Source organism: Hemicordylus capensis, chromosome 1 (assembly GCF_027244095.1).
Source record: "Hemicordylus capensis ecotype Gifberg chromosome 1, rHemCap1.1.pri, whole genome shotgun sequence".
NCBI classification, from domain to species: Eukaryota; Metazoa; Chordata; class Lepidosauria; order Squamata; family Cordylidae; genus Hemicordylus; species Hemicordylus capensis.
In genome coordinates this window covers 161,499,398-161,526,086 of record NC_069657.1, presented here as the reverse complement: position 1 = coordinate 161,526,086, position 26,689 = coordinate 161,499,398, and the positions used below count along the sequence as shown (strand labels likewise).

Here is a 26,689-nt window from a genome sequence, read left to right as displayed (position 1 = left end):
GGCACCTGGAGAAAACCAACAAAAAAGGGGTTAATTTTCACATTTCCATGGGTCAGGGGTAGGCAGAAATGATCTCTGAGGTCATTTACAACCACCATTTTGTGCAAGGAAGCCATTTTATGGCTTGTTTTTATTTTTAAAGAATAGGGGAAATATAGATTTTTCACAGGGGGAAACAAAAATTGCAGCATTTGAGAGGCATTGCTGGACAGGTGGGGACAGACTGAGCATGGTAGGGCACTTTATCCTACATTTTTAGGGCCATGTTACCCATTTCCTCCACTTTTTTCCTGACCTCCAGTAACCTAACCCCCACAATCCCATAGACATCATTACTACTACTACAACTATGAATATTTATATACCTCTCTTCAACCAAAGTTCTCAAAGTGGTTTGCAGAGGAAAATACATAAATAAGGTGGTTGCTTGTCCTCAAAGGGCTCACAATCTAAAAAAGAAGCATAAGAGACACCAGCAACAGCCACTGGAGCAATGCTGTGCTGGGGTTGGATAAGACCAGTTGCTCTCCCCTGCTAAATAAAGAGAATCACCACTTTAAAAGGTGTCTCTTTATTCAGTTAGAAGGGTATTCAGTATCTGCAGTTTCCTTATCCGTGGCAATTGCGGAGAACAGAACCCCCATAAATACGGAGGTTCACCTGTAATCTCATGGCTATATAAACATTGGATTCACTCATACCAATTTTCCTGAATATCACCCGCCTGCGAACTTCAGCCCACACCCGACCACTCCATCCATAGGCTTCTTCAATTTGGGAGCAAGGACAATTGGTTTCACGTCATGCTCTCGCCCTTGCCTACTGCCACAGGCAAATAAAAAGAACTATCTCGTGCTTTAGGAGGAATCCTCTCTCAACATCAAGAATAGAGCAACATTAATTCCAATATATCTTAGATTTAGCAAATTCATGATTAACCCTGACAGTTCATTACTTGAAGTATATATCAGTCATTGGCAGACAGAATGAGGCCCTCTGAGCCTGGCTCCATAAACTAAATTTGGGGAAATGGGAAATACATGAGGTCACTGATGATTCACATAAATTCTTCTGTGATTATATCATACAAACAACCAGATCAAATGCCCAAACTTTGGTACAGATTTTCATACCCAGCCCCACTGAAATAGCCAGTGCAACCTTGTCCCTTTCCCTTGCCCACTGGATCCTCTTTGGTATAAGACTTGGATATTTCACCGTGATCTACTAATTTTACTAAGTGCTGAACTAGCATCTCTGGGGACTACATGTTTCCTTACCTTTCTATCCCAGTAATATGATTTGCTCACAGCTAATGAAATATGCTTTTACATTAAGTAGGCTGAGCAAAGAGTTCAATAGGCTCCCCACCCCCTCTTCTGGATGACATATGGCCCAGCAACAACCACCAAAAAAAGTTAACACCAACAGCTTTGACAGAGAACTTCCTCCATTTCTTTAACATGACAGAGCAGGAGCTGATAATCCCCATAGACCTCCATTTTCCTCCCTCCTCTCATCCCACTTCTTCATTGCCCCAGTGGTTTATCATGTCCAATTAGCCATCTGCCATGCTAGTATCATCAAATAAAGGGAGTGCCCTCCCCTCCACCATAACCCATCAGCAGGCCCTTTGTCCAAGCTGACAAATAAGATTCAGACACCATTGTTCTTTGCTGATGCTTCTGTCTGCATGTAGGCTGCCAGTTCTGATTAAAACAGCAGAAGTGCCACAGGACACTCCAGGACTCAGGATCTGTGCCAGTAGCTCCACACAGTATCGCGAAAGTTGTATTTAGCTAGACATCTTCTCTTTTCAGCTTATTAACCATATCAGGTGAAATCCTGCTTTCCTGCATATTGCTGGTTGCACAAGGATGTCTTTACTGTGTAGCTAGAAATTCAGTTAATATTACTATTTACATATTACTATTAAACCTTAAGTGGCGCAGTGGGAAATGCTTGACTAACAAGCAGAAGGTTGCCAGTTTGAATCCCCGCTGGTATGTTTCCCAGACTATGGGAAACGCCTATATCAGGCAACAGCAATATTGGAAGATGCTGAAAGCATCATCTCATACGGCATGGGAGGAGGCAATGGTAAAGCCCTCCTGTATTCTACCAAAGACAACCACAGGGCTCTGTGGGCACCAGGAGTTGAAATCGACTTGATGGCACACTTTAACTTTTTATTACATATTAGCAGCAGCATCACACTATGCCCATGCTATAGGCCAGCTAGGAGATGGCCTAGAAGTATGGGCATGTAAAACAGTGAACCTTGCTAAAGCGAAGCAGGTCTAGATTTGTTCAGAGTTTGAATGGGTAGCTACCTAGCAACTCTATGTGTGCCTCCTTGAGTTCCACGATGGAAGAAAGGCAAGATATGAGCATTTTATTTTCGTTTTTGTTTTTTAATCATATACAAACAAGGCAGACCAAGTTACACATACAACTCAGCATAGGCACCAAGCCACAGGCCCATTACACATCAGATGTACAAAGCAATATATTCTGTGCTGTGCTTCAAGCCTGACAGGTGTCAATGTGCAAATGACCTGGGCAATCTGCACTGTGGCTGGGTGTAGTGCAGCGTGTCCCCATCTCACCAGTTCATTGCCACAAACAGTGACTGAAAGCCTGAAAGGACAGGACCAGACCCAGACTGGGCTAGAGCCTAAGAGAGGTCCGGAAACGAAGCTCCTCGTGACAACACCCATATGGCCTGAACCTTCTGAAGCGACAATCTCAGGACCCAAGCCCTGCGGGGAAGGGGGGAATCCTCCCCCTCCATCACCCTCCCTGAGATCTGCACATTAACACTGGCAAGAAGTAGCAGGATAATCTGGAAAGGAGACGTACCAGACCCCAGTCCTTTTAAGGCTGCCCCTCTCCGAGCAGGGAGGCGGAGTTCAGCAGAGTAGACTCTGCTCAGAAATATATAAGAGCTCAGTCTACCTCTGGCTGTTGTTGGATCAGTGTGTCCCATGGACCTGTCCATGGTGCTGTCCTGACCAACCCTGCCTTGCCACTTGTTGACCAGACCTCATGAGTTCCATGCTGTGGACAGGACTGAACAGTCGGGATTCATCTTGGCACTGCTTTATCCACCATGGCTCCATTCCTGACGGAAGACATTATGAGCTAAACAGCAGGCCTGCACAACTTCTGACATTCCAAGCTAAAGGGAGCCCACAGCTAGCCATACATTGTGGCTGGCCAGCCCCCTGTTGTCCTGTCAGAAGGCAGTTTATTAAAAAAAAAATAGAGTTTAATGTTTGTTAAGTTACCAACACCTGCATGGGTACTTGATTTCATAAAGGTTCAGCAGACAACATGCTGATCACAGATGAGAATGGAAACCAAATGTAATGAGGTCTGACTTCCTAGCAAGAGACAGAGGTATAAACTCTTGTCTATGAGCCCTGAGGCTCAACACTATGTACGTTGTTACCACTGCACTCTGAGGGAAGGGGACAGAGCATCAATAGTAGAGCATTTGCTCTGCATGCACAAGGTCCCAGATTCAATCCCTGGCATCTCTAGTAGGGCTGGGCAAAGAACTGCCTGAAATCCTGGAGAACTTCTGCCCATGAGCATAGATGATACTGTGTGAGATGAACCAATGGTCTGATCCATGTAAGGCAACTTCATATGTTCACCAAGGAAGCCAAGGAGATGAAATGGCTTGGGAGAAATAGAGATACTGCTGTGGAATGGACTGGCATGTACAACCATCTACTGCCCCAAATCCCAAAAGCTGATATTGCTAGACTTCCTCCCAACTGCCCTCCAAAGGCACAAGTGTCTAACTTAGGGCCAGGAGATTGTCCATACTAGTTCCCCCTCCCCGGTAGTTTAACCTTTTTTTCCCCTGGCAGGACTCCTGAGCTTTATCTACCAAAAGAGATATACCCTGGATCATATTGGGGGGAAATCCTCTTGATCTAATGAGCCAACTGGGCTGCCTCTTTTTCCCCCTAGCAGAAATCCAGAAAGCAACGAATTTTGTTTTGTTTTCTGAATGACTGTGTGCATGTCAGAAGGTTTCACCTACCAAATTCTTCTGCTATTACAGGCAAAGAAGCTCTGCCAGCAAAATAAAAATATTGGCAACTCTTGCTGTAAGATGCAACTTATTTAAAAGGTTGCCCATTATCTCAAAACGCACAATAGATGGCTCTCATTCATAACAGATAGCTCTCATTCAAGTGCCAACAAGCACCCAAACACGACTTGTTTTTGTACATTACAATGTATGTATGGTTTCCTTCAAAGTAAGTCCCAACAAAATTCACCGGGGCTTACTTGCAAGTAGGTATACATAGGCTTATCACAGCCTTAATCTGGCAACGCCCACAAAACACTGAGGGTGACAGTTTTTGTACTGCTCTTGCTCCTCTGCCTTCTGCAGAAATTAAGCATGGCTTGAATCATCTGCTTTGATAATATGGAATTAATATGCTCTATATGCAGTTAATTACCTGCTTTCCATTTGTGGCATGCTCGTAGTCAGAACTGTAAACCACTCTCCCAGGTTGTCTGGCCATGCCCCCTACCCATTGCACATCCTGGCCTAGGAACTTGGGAGGTGTGAATTCCCAACCTGTGGTATTCCAGATATTGCTGAACTACAACTCCCAACATCCTTGGCTACAATTTATTGCACCTGAGGATGATGGGAGTTTTAGTTCAGTAGCATCTGGAGTGTCACAGGTTGGGAACCCCTATCCTAGGTCATGGTCCCCTACACATTCACAAACAAGTCTCTATTTTCACTGGTGATATGTTAGAGCAGGGGTGGGGAACCTTGGCCCTCCAGCTGTTGTTGAACTACAACTCCCATCATCCCCAGTGGGAGTTGTAGTTCAAAAACAGCTGGAGGGCCAAGGTTCCCCACCCCTGTGTTAGAGGATATAGAGGAGGTTTTCCTGGCACAGAGAGAGATAGAGAGGAAAGGTTCCAGATACGTTGTTGTTGTTGTTGTTGTTGTTGTTGTTGTTTGGGGGGGCTCTGTTCTTTTATACATGAATTTTATGAAATCCATTTTCTTTTTCCAAAAATGAGAAAGAAAGCATACAATTGCTCTAGCTAAAAAGAAAGCATGCAATTAAAAACATATATACACCTAAAAATAGAAAAACAACAAATAAGAAAAAAAATAAGTACTCTGCAAATGTTAAACACACAAGAGCAGGAGCAGTTAAAAGCCAGCAACACTCTCCACATTCTACTGATATCCTTGCCGTTGTAAGGAGTATTGCCTTCCGCTTGCAGGCAAAGTCTACATCACTGCCCTCCATCTAAACGCCCACTCAAGGCCATTTCTACAATATAAATGGCCACAGCACTTCAACCTACCAATTGCTGCTATTAAAATGAAGATAATTTCCTCTCATTATCCTCAGCCAAGCATGATGTGATCTTAGAGTAAAAAAGCACAGTATGCCTAATTACAGCAGTTTTGTTCCAGTAGTGACACTAAAAAGGGGTGGGGGGTGTTGCTTCCGATCACGAAGGCTGCAAAAAAAGATTTTTGCTTTCACATTAGGGGCAACTTCTTGTTAGGTAAGTGTTAGGTAAAGGGATAAAAGAAACAGGTCTCTACCTGACTAGTCATGCCACATTTGGGCCGATTCTGGATCAAAGCTACATCAAGGCTGAAGCTGTGGAACTCCTTCAAAGCCAATGGGCATATTCCACATGGAAAACTGGAAATCAAAACCTACCCATCTAGGCCTGGGCTGCACACAGAGAAGAACGAAGTTGAACGAACTGTACCACTTCAGGCTGCAGGTGACAGATTTCAGTTTTAAATAATTCCGTTCTTTAAAAAAAAACAACTTTCTGAAATCAGAAGGTCAAGATAACAGGGAGAAAGGTTCAATCCCAACTTTTTGCCCAAGTCTTTATTCGGTCTTTGACCAGCATAACAACAAAGTAAACAAAAGAACAGTTAAGACAATCTACTCCTAGAAGGTAATAGGGGATCTCTATAAAATTACCTAGAAGATAATATAGTGAGTAGAAGAAGCTAAAAGTGAAGACTATGAACAAGAAACTATATGTAAAAATTAATCAACACTGCTATCAGAATGATACTGCAACTTTTTGCTTGCTGTTTGCAATTATTTGTGTTTAAAAAACAGAACAGAACCAAGGGGGAACATTCCAAAACCATGATCACCCACTTACAGTCTGAAGTGAAACAATCCATTCTGCTCCATGAGCCCACCAGATCGTAACCTCAGAAGTTACAGAGAGAACTTGAATGAAGAACTACAAGCTATTCTTGGATGTTAGTGTTTCCTGAAGAATGAGCTGGAAGCAGTCCCTGACTTCCTATCTTGACTGAAGTAGCTCAAGAGACCAGTCACGTTTTACACACACACATACACACACACACACACACACACACACACACACACACACACACACACACCCCAGCAAGAGGAACCAAGTACATGGCTGACATGTAAAAGTGTCACTAGGTCACTGCACCGTATGTGAACTATACAGTTCTTTGTTTTTCTCGTCAGCTGCATGTGAGAGTTCCGTCCTCAGAGCATGGCATTTTTGTCCAATCCATTTGTGTGTGTTCCCCTTTCCTGTGCCTAGGTGTCTTTTGATGCACTACAGTTCTTCTCACTCTGTTTTTCAGACCCTCTGGCAAAGCATCAAGTCCCATGAGGCTTAATTCTAGTTTTGTGTTCTATACTATAAAATGAGAATTGTTTATTCACCATAATATTAAATGCAGGACCTCCATAAACATAAAATATGAATGCCTCTCATTTGGCCATTGGCCATGCTGATGTTTCAAGTCATAAATTACTGGGGAATTTGGATTAATAAACCTAGCACTCCACAAGTGTTTTCCTTTCATAGATTCATAAATACCAATGGTTACTGTACAGTATATGTCACAGTGCCAATAAAATTGCAGTTTTTAAAAAAATCTAAAGTGAAACTTCATTGGAATTATAAGTCACAGCAGCTGAAGCAACAAAATACTTCATTCTGCCTCCTTGGTCGCTATAAGAGACCCAATGCACCTGTCCCAAAGGAGAATTTCCCCCACCAATCCTCCCTTGAAAGATATGTATTTCATTTACTCCCCTGCAATCAAACTGTACACTAAACATCTTGGACCCCCTTGAAGCCCTATCAAGATTATTCTTGACTGAAGGGAGGAGACTATTATCTGGACCAGTTTGACTTCTACTGACACCTGTGTAACCTGTTCACTCAATCCAGGTATACATTGAGTCATACTTATGCATACTCAGTTTTAATGAGGTTCCCTTTTCTTCATGAAAAAGAAGTCCATTGAATTTTTCTCCATGGCATGATTCTTTTCTAACAATAATTCCAGGAGGGTGGGCATCTAGTTTGTTGAAGCAAAAATACCAAAGAGTGTCATGACAACATAACAGGTTAACACATTTATTGTAGCATAAGCATTTGTAGAATCTATCTGATAAAGTAAACTGTAATCCATGAATATTTATGCTACAACGAATTTGTTAGACTTTAAGGTGCTACAGGACTCGTTGTTTGTCCTAATAATATATTTGCTTCTGTTATGGTCTTGAGCCAATGTGACTGCACATGACCACTTTCTATGCAATCGTAAAGAACCTATAGTGGCATTTAATTCTCCTTGAATTCAAGTGATTACATCAGCTATGTGGTCAAATGGCAAAAAACATTAAAATAAAGTTTCCAGCTACATTTACATTGACCAATATGCAGTGCCAGCTCCTGTCTAGTATCATGGCAGGGTAAGACTGCCACAATGTTCAATTCAATGCAAGCATTCCTTGTCAAGATATGACTATCTATTTCATATCTCAGCTTCCTGGATTTCTGCGTATCATGGAGGTTGACCTGATCAATTATGAAGTCTGAAAGCAGTGGAGTAAAGGCTTCATGAAAGCCCTTGTCCACCACCAGGGACGAGCAGATTGAATCAATGTCTACGTTCCATTAAGATTCATATAGTTCTTCAGCCTCAAGGAACTCCCCTTTGCAGACATCATTTCAAGAGCTTCTATTTATCAAACAGCTTGTCCAATGCCAATCATTCATTTTCAGCTTCTTTAGTAATAGAACTGCCAGTCACTTGTGCACAAATGAACAGCAAAACTCTAACACACTGATGGAGAGTAACAAGGAAGAAAAACCACACAGAGAATAATTCCTTGCCCTAAAATGTTGAAATACTCATTTTCTACCACCTCAACAAAAAATTCAGTGACAGATCCTGCATATTTATATCAAGTGCAATCAATGTTCAGTTTAAACAATGCAAAAGTAAATGAAGTCTTTCCGCACTCCGTAGAAATAAGACTAATAAGTGTGCTTTCTTGGCATTTGTGAAGTTGTATTGTCTTGTTCTGTCACTTCTCCTTTATCAGTATTTGAGTTAGGCAAAGATGTTTCTGTCTGTTTTTACCAGGGTGCAATAAAGCAGTTTGTGAAATACATACACCCGGGGGGAGTGGGCAGGCGGACTACAGATCTTTTATTGCAGTGGAAAGTATTACTAGAAAGCCCATTTTAAATAATATAAACACAACTTCCTTTTGCTACAATCAACAAAGTAATTTGGATTCTTTCTTACAACTGACAACCTCAAAGAGCGCTATTTATCCAAGATGCCTGGGGAACACCCAAAAGTAAAAGGTATGTATGTATGTATGTAAGTAATCTTAAACTCACATAAAATGGAGTGGCATTTATGTATTATCATCTACACAAATGTCAAATCTGCTATGTAAATGCTCAAACATCAGAATTTTACATGCATATAACATATACTGTTAAGTAGTTGGCAACTAATGGGACATGAGACACAAGGCAGGTCATTTTAGAAAAAAAACACCCCCAAACCCAAAATCTACATACAGTGTGACATATTCACATGGTGAACAACTGTGCCACTTTGGATGAACTTCCTCCAACCACATATGATTCAGGACGTGAGTGCACATGTCCCACTTCCTCTCCCAGTACTTCATTCCCAGCATGCTGTTCCACATTCATAAGACTCCTTTAACGTAGGATTTAAAACAGGTGTGAGGGGGCAGTCCAGACAAGCTATTCCCCCATGCTGTCATGGAAGGTGGAATGGTGCATGGGTGGTTACCGCAGGGGGTGGGTGGAACATGCACACTCACATCTCTCATTGCAGGTGGGCAGGCCAGTTTGAGTATATTGTCCAAAACAACCACAAACAGGCCTAGGCTATCCATGGATACAACCATGAAGAAAGATGGTATTCATCCCATCACAACAGAAGCAGAAAACGCTAACAAAAGACCAGTCTATGATCTTTGTCATCCTTGAATTTTATTTACCAAGAAGTTCCATTTCATCCAACCTCCAATTCTTTTCTCAGTACTGCAAACATCACAGCTGTGGCACTCATGACCTCCATGATAGAATAGTGTTTGATCCAGGAGCCTTATTTACCTCCCTTTGCTGGAATTCCTCTCTCTGCTATCTAAGCATCTATTCACATTTGTTCATTGCACCATAGCCCAGGTTAATGGCCAGGCGGCCTCCGTACTCTCTTCATTGTTTTTGTAACTGCCATCAAGGCATTTGGGTGTCTTTATTCTCACTTGCAGAGAGTTCTCTGACACAGCATTACCCATCTCTCCACCCTCCTGTTTTTCTTCTGGGCAAGTTACATTATGCTTTCATCTGGTCATAGCAAGCTGTATGAGGGAAGGCCTTGTAGCTCAGTGCTTTGCCTGCAGAAGGGCCTAGGTTTGATCCCTAGCATCTCCAAGTAGGTCCAGAAAACGTTCCAGTCTGTAACTCAGTCAGTGCAGACCAAAGTTCATCAATGTGTGGTATGTGTACCCCACCAAGGTCAGCAGGGGAGCTGCATTCAACTGCTGTTTGAGGTAGGATGGAAACCTCTCCTACCCAGCTGCTGCTTCCCACACAATCACTTCCTCCATCTCTGGCCTTGGTTTTCAGTTGCAGATGGGAGCACACTCAGCTCCTGAATTAGGGTCGGGGGAGGCTTCTCCTACCCTAATTATAATCATGTGAACAGCCCTACTGGTATTGATTGGCCAGAAGCTGACTGATGGGGTTGGGCACAGTCAATGAGACAGACAAAGACAAATCCCGCACTTGTGCCATGTGCCCAAATGAGCCATATTGCTGCTGTCAAAAGAACACACAATGAGTGATTCTGTAACAACTGTGAGTCATTACTACCTTGTTGAAAGCTTTTAGAGACCATAACAGAAAGCAGCTCTTTCTTACTCTGATATTCAACACCAACCTAAGAAGAACTGCAATTTGCAAAGGCAGATCCCCGTTGTCTCAGAATGCTGATCGAATGTACGCATAGCATACCAATAAGAAAGGCTGGGAGAGTGTAGGTTTCAGCTCTCCTTCTTCTCTTGGATGATCACTGAGGACTCTTGGTTTCTTGCAGCCAGTCACACCCACTAAGTTAGCACCAATAAATAAAATCTCCTTGCTGAAGACTAAATGACACCCTGCCACCCACCACAGCTACAAGCACTGATTGAGAGATTTGGCAGGAGCTGGAGTAAACAAGCAGCGGGGATTTTTCTGGTATCGTATATCTATAATCTATAATCTATAAATATTCCCCCATTTGACATGAGTGAAGGGGGAAAGAGTGTGTGTGTGTGTGTGTGTGTGTGTGTGTGTGTGTGTGTGTGTGTGTGTTTCTGCTGGAGTGGAGTTAAAGTGGTTCAGTAGTTTTAAAACTGGTTTTCTTGTTCTGGGGGAAGGATTCATTTTCTGCTGCAGTTCAACTGGTCTGGTATAGAAAGGGGTTTCTTTCCTGTTGCAGTTCACCTGGAAACCGATGCCAGTTCCCAGCACGCAATGTGTGCACTGCTATCCACTCTGGGTTAATGGTGGCTACTATCTCACATGGACCGAACTAAAGGTGGAGAGGAAGAACCCCTCCAGGCCCCACCCTCAGCCCTCATGTTAAAGTGTGACGTGTGTCAGCCTGTGTCTGATGCTTTCCTCCATTCTGGGATGTCTTCTTGTTTCATCCAAGCATCTAATAGCACTGTTCCCTATGCAGAAGCCCAAGAGCTTCTGTTTTACTGTTTATGAGGGTGTTCAGTTGGATAGTTTTCTTGTGAAAAGGAACACTTCAGATTTAGAAGCAAGCCATTCCCAGACAAGCATGCAACAGGTGTTGAAGCCGGAGGGGGCGGGGTGGTGGGGGAAGCGCCAGCAATGTGCTGGTGAATATACAAAACCTTCATAGGTTCATAAAGCAGGTTGCTATAATCCCAGTTATCAGGCAGCCACAATCTTCACTCAGCCTAAGGATCTTCCCCACAATTAGGGTTGCCACCCGTCCCCTCTCTCTCTCCCTTCCCTCTCTCTCTGCACCCCGCTTTCCTGCTTCACTCCCTCTCTTATCCCTCTCTCTCTTGCCTCTTTTCACATCTCTCTATCTTGCCCCTTCCTCCTCTCAAAAATGTTGGCCAAAAAAGTTGGCACGCTGCACGACATGCAGCACTTTATATTTCCCAGCAATAATTTGGCCTGCCGCACTTTACATGGCAGTGGTTCAGCCCTCCTAACGCAATTCACCTCTAGCCCAGCAGGTACATACTCAAGTTGTGTGCCCCTGGCGTTAAAAAGCGGCAACCCTGCTTGGACATCTGAATTGGACATCTGTCATACTATGGCCCTAAAGCCACTGCCCTTCTTCCAACATATGGAACACACTGCTGTAAAGATAAAATCCATTGGAAAATTGAGATAAAATCCAGATAAAAGATAAAATCCACTGGAAAACTCCTTAAATACTTTAGAATTTACTTGCTGCTTAAAAGCTTGAGAAAGACTTGCGCAGGCCATGGACCAATGAGGTCTCACTCAACAGAGGCTAGTTTCATATGTCATTGTCACTTCCATGGTGCACAGAGAACTGGTTAAACAGATGGAGCATGTGGGGACAACTGTAGAAACGGATCGTCACTGTGGGCTAAGGTTAGAAAGTAGGAAGCTGGAGAATGGCTGTGCCATCGAGACATGACACAGCACTCAAGAGCTCCTCTTACAGGTCTCTTCCTGGCTTCTGGTTAAGGCAAAAGAGAGGAGTATTTAAGAGTCATAAAATAGAGGGTGGGCAACTGTCCCAAATTATTGTTCACATGTCTGTTTTAAAAGGTGATGTGGTTATTATGAAAATTAAGCCAGCTTAATTGGAGAGGAGAGCTGGTCTTGTGGTAGCAAGCATGACTTGTCCCCTTAGCTAAGTAGGGTCTGCCCTGGTTGCATATGAATGGGAGACTAGAGGTGTGAGTAAGATATAAGTGTAAGATATTCCCCTCAGGGGATGGAGCCGCTCTGGGAAGAGCAGAAGTTTCCAAGTTCCCTCCCTGGCTTCTCCAAGATAGGGCTGAGAGAGATTCCTGCCTGCAACCTTGGAGAAGCCGCTGCCAGTCTGTGAAGACAATACTGAGCTAGATAGACCAGTGGTCTGACTCAGTATATGGCAGCTTCCTCTGTTCCTGTGTTCCTAGGGCACACACAGTGCACACCTATTATCAAAAAGCTTAAAACAAAAGGAGGGGCCATAGCTCCATGGTAGAACTATGGGTCAGCATGCAACACACTGATGGCACAATCCAAGTTGAAAAGAGCTGGAGAGCATGCAAACTACCCTCCAACCAAAAGGCAGGGATATCCAACTGCATTTATGAATCCTGAGGGGCCACTCATTATGGTAGGGCTGCTGCCCGTCTGCTCTGGGGGGAGAGGGTAGGGCTGTAGCCCCCTGGCAGAGGACCTGCTTTGCCTGCAGAAGATCCTTGGAATCTCCAAACAGGACTGGGAAAGACCCCTGTGAAAACCTGGAGAACCACTGTAGACAATATGGGACTAGATGGGTCAATGTTCTCACTCAGTAAGTATCCGTAAGCTTCCTATGTTTTAAATGATCATAGTGAGTAATGGCATTGAAAGACTAGGTGCTCTCTGACTGCATGAAGAAACTTAGATTCAAGATTAGTAAAACACATAATTAAAGCAGAGGTTAATGTGAACCAAACAGGATCACTGCTGTTCCTATAGAAGATCTCCCCTGGGCTTGGCTGCCCACTGAGTTTTTTTGTCCCTGGCAGAAGACATTAAACAGACTTGCCTTGCCCAGTTGGCCATCTGACCTAGAAACTGGACACCAGCTCAACAGACTCAGCATCTGCCTTTGACCATGCAGGAACCTGCTCACTAACCTGATTTTGACCACACCATCTGCCTCTGGCCCCTTCTGATCTTCATCTACCTGCTCCAGATCCTAAGCCCTGCCAGTCTTGACAACATGATCTGTCTCTGGCCCTTTGGAACATCATCTGTCCAATCATCAGCCTCTTGGACCATACTCCCCACTGAAAGTTAGTGAATCAAAGGAACATAGGGAGCTCCCTTAGTCAGGAATTGGCCCATCTAGTCTGTTTGCACTGACTGGCAGCATCTTCTCCAAGGTTTCAAGCACGAGCCTTTCCCAGCACTATCTGGAGATGCCAGGGATTGAACCTGGGACCTTCTGCATGCAAAGCAGATGCTCTACCACTGAGCTATGGCCAGGACAACAGCAACAACAAGCATGGTCCTCTGTATGCTTCAGCTGAGAGGATGCAAAGAAGCTGTTTGGCTCTGCATGCTTTGATCCTCCCATTATCTAAAAAGCCTTAAAAACAGCTAGGGAGAAGGCAGAATGAATCTGGGGGAGGGGTGTTCCAAAGAAGAGAGGTAGCCACAGAGAAGGCTTTCCTAGGGGCCCAGGCACCACACACTACACCAGGGCCTGGGACACTAAGGAGGGCCAGCTGAGAAGACCTCACAGGACGGGATACAACCAGCTGAGAGAGGCGATCCCGTAAATACACAGGTGCTAAGCCCATAAGGGTTTTGTACGTGAGAACCTGCACTTTGAACCAGCACTTTGACAGAAAGATACATATATCTCTTTCTGACTGTCATGTTTATATGCCAGTATAGGTATATGTATGTAATAATACATAACTGAGTGTGTATGTTCCATAGTTAGGAAGCCCTTATTGCTGGATGGGATCAAGTTTATTACCGAGCCTACAGGACAACACATCCTTCCAGCTCATTGCCTGGAGAATCTGGAGGTCCCCAAGAATCCAGAAGTTGGCCATCCCTGATCTATGAAAAAAACAAATCTCAGGGAAAGATTCAAACTAACTATGATGCTACAGGTTCATGACCGCCAGTCCTTTCTGGTGATACTAGTGGACATTTTCACGGAGAGATTAGTTCTGGAATAGTCCAGGACATTCAGCTGCCGATTAATGCTCTCTGTACTAGACTTTCTTCCATGAATGCAGTGTTGACTGCTCCTCTCCCCCCACTTCCCCCATGCACCCTTTTCTGGCATCCATTACACCGAAGAGCAACTCTAAGGCCTCTCCACGCATACATACATGAAGCAAAGAGACAAGTAGAACAAGAAGCCTCCCTCGAAAGATTTTTCCAATAAGGGATATTTGATTTTTGCCAAGTTCAGGCCCACAGCCAAGAGCCTAGACTTCTCTCTCAGCTGATCAGCGTTACTTGCATTAATTTAAAAGCCTGCCTGTTATAACTACAAACAAATGATGCTTTTTTTCATATCTATGAATTAATAATGGATTCTTGTGTGAAATTGAACCCATATTTTACACCTCTGAGTGTGTACAAAGAGTGCAAACGAAAGTCTCTCCAACGGGTTACTTTCTTTGGATACCTCAGAATGCCAAGAAACCTTCCAGGGAATCCACAGGACACCTAAGCAGAATCATAATCAAGATTATTTTGGTATAGAATGTCTGGCAGAGCAGTCAGAAAAGGAAACGTCTGATCAGAGAGTTATTTTTAGCAATGTTTCTTGCAAAGGTAATGTCACAGATAGCTTACACACACACACACACACACACACACCTTACACACAGAGAATGTCTGAAGCCAGACATGTGGCCACCATTGAGCAGGGGAGGACAAGCGGCCCACCGCTGCCGCAGCCCCAAGCACTTTCAGGGGCCACTAGTGGCTCACCCCCACAGCTTTGGGGGGCTGCCCAAGTCGCTCATCCACCCCTGCCCTGGCTGGTTCATGCGCCAGGAGGAGGAGCAGCAAGCTGATGGGCATCTCACCCATCTTGCTGCTGGTGACCACGCCCCCGGTAGACTGGGGAGGATGGGAGAGGGTCCAAACAGACCCTCTCCCCTGAAACTGATGTCAGTACTGGGGACTGGGTCAGTTGGCCCCTGTAATGCTTCCCCAGCCAGCAGTTCATTGAATTGCTGATTGGAAGCGCCTTTCCCTGGCTCTGCGTGATCGAAAGCCACATCGGCAGGGGAGCCACCAGCTGGACTGTGTCCAAGAGCCCAAGTGCTCCAAGTCCAAGAGTCCAAGTGCCTCTGCCTGAACCCTAAACCAGAAACAACCTTTCCATGAAAGGCAACCATCATTCGACCACTAAAGGAATTGCGGAAAGAACCTGGAAGAACCTAAAAGGTATCTTCTATCCCATTCACAGCCTCCCAGGGCACTTCCACTACAGGACCAGGAGAAATCGGCAGTTGCTTTACTCCTTGCCTTCTTAAGGTATCAACAGGCAACCGTGTCCATCAGCACCATGTGTCTCAAAAGATACACACACACAGTCAGACCTTATTCCACTTAGCCTCGGAGATCAAAGCATATTCACATAAATGTGGTGCAGCCTTCCATGGAGGGCAGCCAGCAGGGCTGTCACAGATCTGCAGGAATAAACTTCTTGAAAAGTTTGGGCGATGATGCGATTGTTCTGCTGGAGGAGTCCGAAACCCTCCATGTGACTGATGATCAGGCTGAACCAATGGTAAAGGCAGCTCATAGACACAGAAACCAGCTCCAGTCTGGAAGGGTCAAGCCTCCGTTTAAAGAGAGCACCTAATCCTTACGATCTTTACTGAAGGCTCCACCAAGGTGCCTGTAATGTTTCCCTTCCCACTTTCCCATCAAGGTTCTGCTAGTAAAACTGGAAGACATTGGAGGAAGGAGGACATTTATTTGACTTTCATCAGAGTGAAGATTATTTAACATCAAGCTTATGGGTAGCTTGTGCACACACATTTTTCACAATCGGCACCCCCTACATGTTCTCTTCTTCTGTACATGCCGCTGCTTGTATCCAGACTTCTCCTGGATGTGAGCACCCTCCTCTGAAACCAGAGAGCAAGTACCAATTCCCTTGACACTGAATTACATCTTGACATGTCCTCTATGATGACCTTCGGAAAAAATCTGCCTGCCTACCTAGAAAGTTCAGGGGGGATGGGGAGAAGAGAGAGACCATTCCTTTGAAGAACAAGAAAAAAAATGCATTAGTTAAGTCCACACACACACACAGAGAGAGTCGGTACTCTGGCTGGCTTACAAAGTGTCCAAGAAAGTGGTACTACCAGGAGGAGGGGGACGGCAGTTCAAAGATTCCATCAAGGATCAAAGGATTACATGGAATGGGAGATGTACAAGAGGGAAATGAAAAATCCTGGCGCATGCACAAAAAGTGTTGTAGACTGGGGGCTGAATTGTGAGCAAAGAAGGGAGGGGAAGCAAAAGGAAACTCCACAATCATGAATGAGGGTATCCTCCCTCCCCACCCATCATCCTGATTCTCCTTACGGATCCAGCAAGGTACACACAGTAGGCAGGAGCTCAAAGATGGCTAATATCTAAGCCTCTGGCTCCATCACCAGACCCAACCGGTGCATCAGCTTAAAAGGCGTGTTTAGGAAGCCAGTGTCTCCCCGTAGTAGTCCACACACAAAAAGCCATCCTCGAGTAGACCATGCTGCTCGTACGCCTCCTAGGAGACCGGTGGGGAGTTTAGAGGCGATGCCGCCGTGATGTTTGAAAGAGCTGGAACTACTAGCGCAGGAGGGTCTCTGGGGGAGGAGGCAGTGGGCGCGTTGCAACAACCAAGCCTGCTCTTGGTTCCTCCAAAGCGAGCGAAGATCGCCCCGTTCCTGCGCGCAGAGTGAAAAGCAACATCGGGTTTTGATGAGGAGAAGGCGGAGGATTTGCTAGCCATCGAGCCCAACAGGAACAATGTACACTATCGAGGTGGGGAAGCAGGAGAGATCGAGACCAGCATCAGATTGCTTTGCCTCGTGCAACTGATTGACAGCCGACAGTTTGATCCCCCTCCCGCTGCGCGCTCCGTTCCAGAGCGGCGGAAACAACCCCAAGCCCAAGACACAAAAAGCATCGCTTTGCGCGGAGACGGCGGCTTCTCCTCGCAGAGTGTCTGCCTGCCTGCCGGCTCAGAGGAGGCTGAAGTCTTTTTGCCAATACCAAGCAGGGGAAACAATGCCGGGTGGGAGAATCGCACGAGAGCGGGGAGCACCGCCTCACCAGCCGGGGATCCCACTCCGCACGCAGAGACCCCGCTGCTGCCTCCCCAAAACAAAGGGACGCCGCCGCCGCCGCCAACCAACACCACACACTCGGCGGCCGCGCCGTCAAAGCATCACCCGAGGAGCAGGAGAAGAGGACAGCCCCTCAGCCCGCAAGCTCGCCTCCAGGTCTCGCCAGGGCGCTGGCAGCCCCGTCTGGCTCCCCCGCCCCCCTTGCCCTGCCTCCCTTCTGGCGGCAGCCGCCGCCACCGTCCCCCTCCTGGTTACCTGTTCGGAAAAAGGCGTCCACCTCGGAATCGGGGACTGCCCCTTCCTCCGCTGCCCCTTCGGCGGGGTTCATGGCTGGGCTCGGGCAGAAGGAGGAGGCGGCTCAGCAGCGGCGGCGGCAGCAGCGATCCCGGCGGCTGGGTAGTATCCAGAGAGTGTTGGGGAGGCGGTGGAGGAAGAGCGAGAGCGGGGCGAGGGGCGAGAGAGAAGGAGACACACATTCACACCACAAGGCGGGGGAGAGGGAGAGGGCGTGTGGGGAAGAGGAGGGAGGGAGGCGCGAGGGGAGGAGGGAGGGAGGGAGGGAGCAGCCTTCAGCAGCCAGCCTGGGCGCTCCCCATCGCTGCCAGGGGGGGTCTGCTGCTGCCTGCCTGCCAGCCCTGTGGGGTAGGGGCCCCCTCCTCCTCCTCCCAAAGCGTGCGTATACACACACCCCACAAACACGCCTCCACTCTCCCCGCCAACACACACAGACAGCAAGAGCAACCAGCAGCGGATCACGCTGTGCCCGCCCCCTCCTCTCCTCCTCCTCCTCCTCGTCTCTCTCTCTCTCTCTCTCGCTATTGTTCAGACCTGCTCTCTGATCGTTCTCTTCTCCCCCCGCCTCACAACTCCCCGGCTTTGCCGGCAAGCTCCCTCCCCGATTTGCTTCACGTGTGTGATGTTCTCCCCCCCCCCCTCCGCCCAGCAAGGTGGCTTTCCCGAGATGACAGCTCTCCGTCCCCGCTGGCTCTCGCGGCGGAAGGGTGTCCCCACTACCCACCCCCTTTCAAGACCACGGTTGTCAAGCGCTTTGGCCGGACTTCCTGAAAGGAGCAGGAAAAGCTGGGAGGTGAAGACTCGCCTCCGGGGAGCAGAGGCTCTGGGGCGCGTGAGGAAGAGGGAAGCGCCCAGCGTGCGGGTCTAGGGGCGGGGGGCTGCCTCCTCTCCTCCTCCTCCTCTGTCGTCTCCAAGCCTCAAGCAGCATCCCGCCCCCTCGCCCCGGCCACCTTCCCTGGCTGTCAAAGCAGTCCCAGCTGCACCCCGAGCCCTGGGTCTGCCTTCCCAGCCCACCTTCCTACATCTCCCCTCACCCCGCCTGGTTGTCTTTAGATGATTCACCTCCGCTTGCTCTCCCATTATAGAAGCAGCAATTAACATTGTTTTCTCCTTAACCGGAAGATTTGCAAGCAAACGGCGGGGGGAGTAGGTTGGGGAGATGTTCAGGTGCCCGGGGAAAGCTGCCGAGGGAGGGATTGGGGCGAGCTCAGGAAAAGGGTTCTGAGAAGGACTAGCGGCTCCTGTTGAATTTCAGGGCGGGGAGAGAGATAGTGGCTCTGCAGACGTCACTTTGGTAATTGTTGCAGACTGTAGTATCAGCCGGTTTCCAGACAGTAATTAGGGGGCATGACAGTTTCCAGAATAGGACTTGAAGTTCCATTTCTGAAGATGCCCACAAAGGTTTGTGTAAGAGAGGCAGAAGGAGGGGAAAGGGGCGGAGAGACAGGTTTTCAACAAGTGGATTCCACTCCACCACCACCACCCCCGCCCTCTAAAGAGACTCCTTCCTTCCAAGGTAATGCTCTGCAGCTTGGAGGCCATGGAAAGCGTTGCCAGTGACATCACTCCTCTGCATGGCTTATGCCCATGTCTGCATTCTTTCTTCCCATTCCAGATGCTGGGGGTGATTCTCTTCCTCCCATATCCATGTCTACAGGATGATGGCTTCAGACCATACAGACCAATTTTGGGGGTGGGGCTGGGTGTTTCTGCAGCCCAGTACAGTCAACTCTACAGGGGAGCATATGGAAGTTCAGGTACTCTGTTCCAAAAGACTCCACGGATGTGTTAACAGACCCCCATTAGGGCACTCTTGTTTCACTCAGGCATGACCAGGAGCAAGGACAGGCACTTGGTGCCACAAGCAAAGCTGTCCTCTACCTGGATCAAGTAGCAGTGTCATGTGAGCAGAAACAAACTAGTGGGAAAGCAACCTAGCAAGCAGGGAGGTACCCCCACTATTTATGAGTGAACCTTAGTTTCTAGAATGCTTAAAAAAACAAAAAACCAACCATGGTTAGTATCCTCTAACCTATTCAGACACTCCAGAATGCTATTAAGGGTGGGCTCTCTAGCTGGTTATGCAGACTGAACACAATACAGCCCTTTTGTTTTGTCCTTCCTCTGAATACCCACACCTTTCTCAAGTCCAGTCTCCTTTGTCTATTTTGAAATGTAAAGTGTCCCCCACCTTTGTGATTTTGCAGTGGACAAAACCCTCTAAAAGGTCCTGTCTCCCCATGTGTCAGTTGTTGGTCTTTCTGTTCCTGACTCTTGCAAACTTGGTTGCTGAAGGAGGTACCATTGCCGCTGTGGGAACTTGGCAGTGCAAGCTGTCAGCCACTGCTCCAAGAGACCCACCCAGCTGGGTGCCTGGCTGTGCTCCCACACACTTTCTCTTTCTACGCTGAATCACTGAGCTTCTATTAAGCCTCTAAGTTGGAACACTGGACTGTGGAGCCCAAATCACTAATACAGAGCTGGAATCGCGAGCTTTGGGTGCGCCTTGCCTGTGACAGCTGAGGGAAACGGCTCTGTACTGCCCTGAATGTTCCTGATGACCTTTGAGTCCCTCTGTGTGGGCTTGGATGGATTATTTCTATCTGGCTGCATAAGATCTCAAGACTCCCTGAGTGGAAATGCCTAGATAGCTCAGAGTGGTTTCATTTCTCCATCTCCATTTCTCAGCCTACCCCACCCCTGTCTTGCAAGATTGTTGCAAGGGTAAAATGGGGGTGGAACCATGCATGCTGCCTTGAGCTCTTTGAAAGAATGGTAGGATATAAATCAAGGCTGTCAGTATTTAAGGTCAAGGGTTAGGGCCATTGGGCAGTTGCTGAGGATCCACTGTACATCCCTGAGACATCACTGTGCCCATAGCCTTCAAATGGTGGTAGCAGAGCAACTCTCTTGGGGCTTATCCAAGTACAAACATTCCCTGAATTTGGAGACTCCCTCAATTTAAATTTGTCTCCACCCAAGTCAGTAAGTTGTTCCATGGTAAAAAAAAAAACCCCTGTTGTCAAATTCCTGAAGCATTGGGGTACCCTCTGGTCTGACCAATATCCCCCCTGCCACTCACAAGTTCTGGAACCTTAAGAGGTCCCGTGCAAGAAAAGGCTCCTGTCTTGCCATCATCAGGTTGTCCTTGCAGCCTGCCACTATAATCTTGCCTCTTGGGCGTGCAGATGGGTCTTCCCAGTGTTTATGACACTGACTTCAGATGTTTGGTTTGTTGTTATTGTTGTTGTGTTTGTTTGTTTTTAAAAAGAAGAAATGCAGTATCAAAAGGCTGAGAGATTGTGTAGTGATCAGTCTCCCCTCCCTACCTAAAGAGTTAACAGGGAGTGAACCCTTGTCTTGACTGACACGCTGGTGAACTCCAGAGCAGCCAATCAGTATACCAGGTGGGTGGGACCTAGAGAGCAGTTTGCATGTGAAAGATTTTTGTACTTGCCCAAGAGCAAAATAAAGAGAGTTTTCCCTGAGATTCTACCCCAAGCCCAGGGAGGTTCAAGCTCTGTTGATAAGAGGGGTGGTGGAGGCAGCATTTTAAACCTAAAGGGAATATAGAATAGTTTTAGGAGAAGCCTAGCCAGGCAGCTCAACAGGGATGATTCAGCATTTCTTTCCTTCACATGAGCTTGCTCTGAGACAAAGGCTGTAATCCGCTACAGATTGTGTTATGGTTTTTCAGAAGATGGTTTAAAACATCTGCTTCTTCCAGCAAGTCCCTTAGCCTTATACTACTGTGGTAACCATTGCTCTAGCTAAAGAGGCAGATGTGTCTTGTGGAGCTCAACATTTGAAGGCTAGAGGAGAAAGTCCTGCCCAACCAGAGGATATTGTCATGGCTGCATTTTGCAGAGAGCTGCTGTAAATACATATTCAGTCAGAGTACTGCATTTGAGTGGTGTCATGGTTAGAGTGTTGTATTAGGTCCAGGGAGACCCAAGTTCAAATTCCCAAATCCCCATGTTCAAATTCCCTGAGTGGCCAGGAAACTCTCTGGGTAACTCTGGGCCAGTCACTTATCTCTCAGCCTAACCTACCTCACAGGGTGGTTGTGAGGATCAACATAACCATAAGCACCGCTCTGGGCTCCTTGGAGGAAGCAAGGAGGAAGAGTGGGAAATAAATGGAATAAATACATAAAATATCAATGCAACATCTTGGTCTTCCCTAGACTCAAACAAAGGCTAAGTACATGTACTGGCATTTACAGGTGAAACTCGAAAAATTAGAATATCATGCAAAAGTTCATTAATTTCAGTAATGCAAATTAAAAGGTGAAACTGATATATGAGATAGATGCATTACATGCAAAGCGAGATAAGTCAAGCCTTAATTTGTTATAATTGTGATGATCATGGCGTACAGCTCATGAGAACCCCAAATCCACAATCCCAAAAAATTAGAATATTACATGAAACCAATAAAACAAGGATTGTAAATAGAACAATATCGGACCTCTGAAAAGTATAAGCATGCATATGTATTCAGTACTTGGTTTGGGCCCCTTTTGCAGCAATTACTGCCTCAATGCGGCGTGGCATGGATGCTATCAGCCTGTGGCACTGCTGAGGTGTTATGGAAGACCAGGATGCTTCAATAGCGGCCTTCAGCTCTTCTGCATTGTTTGGTCTCATGTCTCTCATCCTTCTCTTGGCAATGCCCCATAGATTCTCTATGGGGTTCAGGTCAGGCGAGTTTGCTGGCCAATCAAGCACAGTAATCCCATGGTCATTGAACCAGGTTTTGGTACTTTTGGCAGTGTGGGCAGGTGCCAAGTCCTGCTGGAAAATGAAGTCAGCATCCCCATACAGCTCGTCTGCGGAAGGAAGCATGAAGTGCTCCAAAATCTCCTGATAGACGGCTGCGTTGACCCTGGACTTAATGAAGCACAGTGGACCAACACCAGCAGATGACATGGTTCCCCAAATCAACACAGACTGTGGAAACTTCACACTGGACTTCAAGCATCTTGCATTGTGTGCCTCTCCATTCTTCCTCCAGACTCTGGGTCCTTGGTTTCCAAATGAGATGCAAAAGTTGCTCTCATCAGAAAAGAGGACTTTGGACCACTGAGCAACAGACCAGTTCTTTTTTTCTTGAGCCCAGCTAAGACGCTTCTGACGTTGTTTGTTGTTCAGGAGCGGCTTGACAAGAGGAATACGACATTTGAAGCCCATGTCCAGGATCCGTCTGTGTGTGGTGGCTCTTGTTCACACTGCCAAAAGTACCAAAACCTGGTTCAATGACCATGGGATTACTGTGCTTGATTGGCCAGCAAACTCGCCTGACCTAAACCCCATAGAGAATCTATGGGGCATTGCCAAGAGAAGGATGAGAGACATGAGACCAAACAATGCAGAAGAGCTGAAGGCCGCTATTGAAGCATCCTGGTCTTCCATAACACCTCAGCAGTGCCACAGGCTGATAGCATCCATGCCACGCCGCATTGAGGCAGTAATTGCTGCAAAAGGGGCCCAAACCAAGTACTGAATACATATGCATGCTTATACTTTTCAGAGGTCCGATATTGTTCTATTTACAATCCTTGTTTTATTGGTTTCATGTAATATTCTAATTTTTTGGGATTGTGGATTTGGGGTTCTCATGAGCTGTACGCCATGATCATCACAATTATAACAAATTAAGGCTTGACTTATCTCGCTTTGCATGTAATGCGTCTATCTCATATATCAGTTTCACCTTTTAATTTGCATTACTGAAATTAATGAACTTTTGCACGATATTCTAATTTTTCGAGTTTCACCTGTATATGTATCCATCCCCATCGGGACCTAAATGGTAAGCATGAGGTCTGCCAGCTTTGCAGTGCACCCCACCAGGTGTGATTCCTTCTGGGGTGGCTTGAGCTGTTCTGTAGGTGGCACTGACTTTCCTTGATCCCAGTAATCGTTGGGGTCAGCACTGGCTTTGTTATTGTCCTCTGAGGAGTGGGCCTCAGTTTGTGGGTCCAAGCTCAGGTGGGTCTTGACATGATGGCTACTTCCATGGTGGCTGATTCCCCCGTGAATCATTGCACTTCTTACTGTGGCATGTGAATGGTATCCTAGTTCTTCCAGCCTTGATCACTGTGATTATCTTGGCATGTTTGACGTGGCTAGTTCCATTTTACAGTGCCCAAGCTCCATGCTGAGAAGCAGCAAAACTTGAAAAGCAATCGGTTCTACTAAATATACATGTATGTTTTATTTCCTTTATTTCAAATCCTGTCTGCCACAGGACTCATTACAGCTATTCCTTGATGAGAGCTTCCTAGAAAGTTAGCTGGATTTTCAGCTTAGGCTGCCTGTCATCTTCTGAAAACCTGTATCCTCAATTTAAATGTCAATAGGTTGTTACCTGGCAGAGGTATGGTTATCTAAGCTCCAGTAAATGATGTCATTCATTCATGACAAGCTCCACTTGGCCCGGAGTTCTGGAGCTATTGCCAAGATGGAAGGTCTTTGGATTTAAGAAGAGATGTTTTTCCACTCTTTATTTTATTTTATTTTTTTTGCTGGATTCTCCTGATGCCTCTGTAGGAGTCCCATATCCAGGTGAGAGCTGTTCTGCATCAGATTGTAGCCCTATTCAGACAGTGGCTGTTTGGATCTAGGTTTAATGTGGGCTATCAACATTAGTGTGGCTGTGTGAACCTGCACCAACGCAGGAATCTCAGATTCATCTCAGGCCATAAGCCACCTTGGTGTGGGTCCACACAACCATGCTAGTGTCGGTAATCCACATTAAACCTAGATAGAATGATTGTGTGAACCAGGCCATTGTGTTATATGTACATACAGATGTCTGTACACATGTTCATGTTTTTGGTGTGAATGACTGTACATGTGTTCGTTTTAAAAGTGAACTTGGGTACATATCCCTCAAATGCAGGATACAGGTGGTAAGTGTACTACTGTATGGACATTTGTCAGGCTCTTCATGGGGCCAGCTGCCCTCTATCATCAATGGGGCTAGGATGGATTCAGAGTCTTTAGCCAATGGGGAATGTGGCTCCTTTTGCCAGGGCCTGTTCTGTTCCTTCTAGAGGTGCTTCCCCCAAGGCTCAGTTGGAATTCCAAGGCTCCTTCCAGAGCAAGCCCTCCTCCTGGACTGGCCCCTCATCATTGGCCAGTCCTCCCTTATATACCCCCAACACTTGGGACAAGTCTCACGAGCTCTCCGTGTTGATTGAGATCTTGGACCAAGATCTTGCAAGAGGTTTCCCCAGTCTTGCAAGACTACGCTGCCATCTGGATGCGAGTTGCCCGATACCTGTCTGGGCCAGCTGGAAGCCACCAGGGCGGGTGTCTCATTGTTGTTCTCCCCTACTGGGTCGGGTCAGCCTGGTAAGACTCACACAGGGGAGGCATGGGGCACGCCCCGTTCTCCCAGGACTTTCTGCCCCATATTGGGGACTCCCTGACAATGTTGAACATAATGTGTGAATAACTACATGCATATAGATCTCTACAAGAGAGGAGAGCTGGTTTTGTGGTAGCAAGCATGAATGGTCCCCCTTGTTAAGCAGGGTCCAGCCTGGTTGCACATGAATGGGAAACTTGATGTGTGAGCACTGTAAAATATTCCCCTTAGGGGATGGAGCCGCTATGGGAAGAGCATCTAGGTTCCAAGTTCCCTCCCTGGCTTCTCCAAGATAGGGCTGTTAAAAGGATTCCTGCCTGCAACCTTGGAGAAGCTGCTGACAGTCTGTGAAGAAAATTCTGAGCTAGATAGACCATTGGTCTGACTCAGTATATGGCAGCTTCCTATGTTCCTATGCATATAGATCTGTGTACAACGTACACAGATTGTATGTGTGTTGAACAAAATGTATGAATAGGGCTTGTGTGCCGCTAGAATCCATGCAGTCAGTACCATTATGATCTGCCTTCAGCAAAGTATTGCAGAAGAACCTATCAGTTGTGAGCTCATTGGTGAATCACACCCCACCCAAGCAGAGATGAAATACATCAGCCCTAAGTCCATCTTTGTTTTGCTATGCTACATTTTCTGATTCTACTCTGTAATAGAACAGTTTTTTAAAAATGGTCTAAAAAGTATCACGTTTGCACTACAGTCATGTTTTACAAAAAAGACTGCCTGGATTGCTCAGCTAGAATAGCCTTAGAATAGGACCTTATGCCCTGATCAGGCCACAAGAAGGCACAGTGTGCTCACCAAGTTGTGCTACTTGCTGGTTCAGACTTCCAGAGAAGCCTGTGTTAACATATCAAAAAATGGTAAGGAGAAAAAAATTAGGGGAGAAAGCTTGAGACCCCAGGGTGCCCCATCTCTCTGATATGCTGCAGTTAAAGATAGACATAAGAACATAAGAACAGCCCTGCTGGATCAGGCCCAAGGCCTATATCTAGTCCAGCATCCTGTTTCGCACAGAGGCCCACCAGATGTCACTGACCAATGGTAGATATTATGAAGCTATCCTAGCCAGCAAGGTAAGAAATTGCATAGGCTTTGATGCCCATGCAAACATATAGGGGACTTTACAAGCAGTAAAAAAGAAAAGAAACATGTAGGAGGGTAGAGGAAAACACTTCCACCCTCATCCATCTTTGCTCCTTTTTCTTTGCAACATTCCACAGCAACCATTGGCTTTAGTTGATTCACTGATTTAGCGCTCCAGTCCCAGAGGCAAGGTAGCATTGACATTTGCCCTGGTTGCACTAGAAATATCTGACACTTGCTGTGGGCTGCAACCATGGGAAAGTCTGACCTTGTGCACCAGACAGTTCTCAGCTCCTCACTTTAAAGTTCATCAGCTTCCCTCTTCTCTGAAGATTATAATTATTATAGCATAATAAGGATGCTTTTGAAATTACACTAGGCTGCACTTCTAAGGATATGAACGGTAACTCTATTTAATCTATTATCTATTTCCTAAATAACTGGACAATTTATTATCTTTATGAATGCAT

At 46.3% G+C, this 26,689-nt stretch overlaps 1 protein-coding gene across 2 annotated transcripts in view; it reads right to left on the bottom strand.

Moving 5' to 3' along the window:
• Positions 1 to 26,689, bottom strand: part of KALRN (kalirin RhoGEF kinase) — a 920,107-nt gene that overhangs the window by 873,511 nt on the left and 19,907 nt on the right. The window contains exon 1 of one of the 2 annotated variants that reach the window (XM_053244856.1): positions 17,703 to 17,972. The exons of the other annotated variant lie outside the window; for it this stretch is intronic. Coding sequence (XP_053100831.1) covers positions 17,703 to 17,775 — 73 coding nt within the window. The 5' untranslated portion in view covers positions 17,776 to 17,972. Of the gene's footprint in view, positions 1 to 17,702; positions 17,973 to 26,689 lie in introns of those variants that run through there. 2 annotated transcript variants of the gene reach the window in all.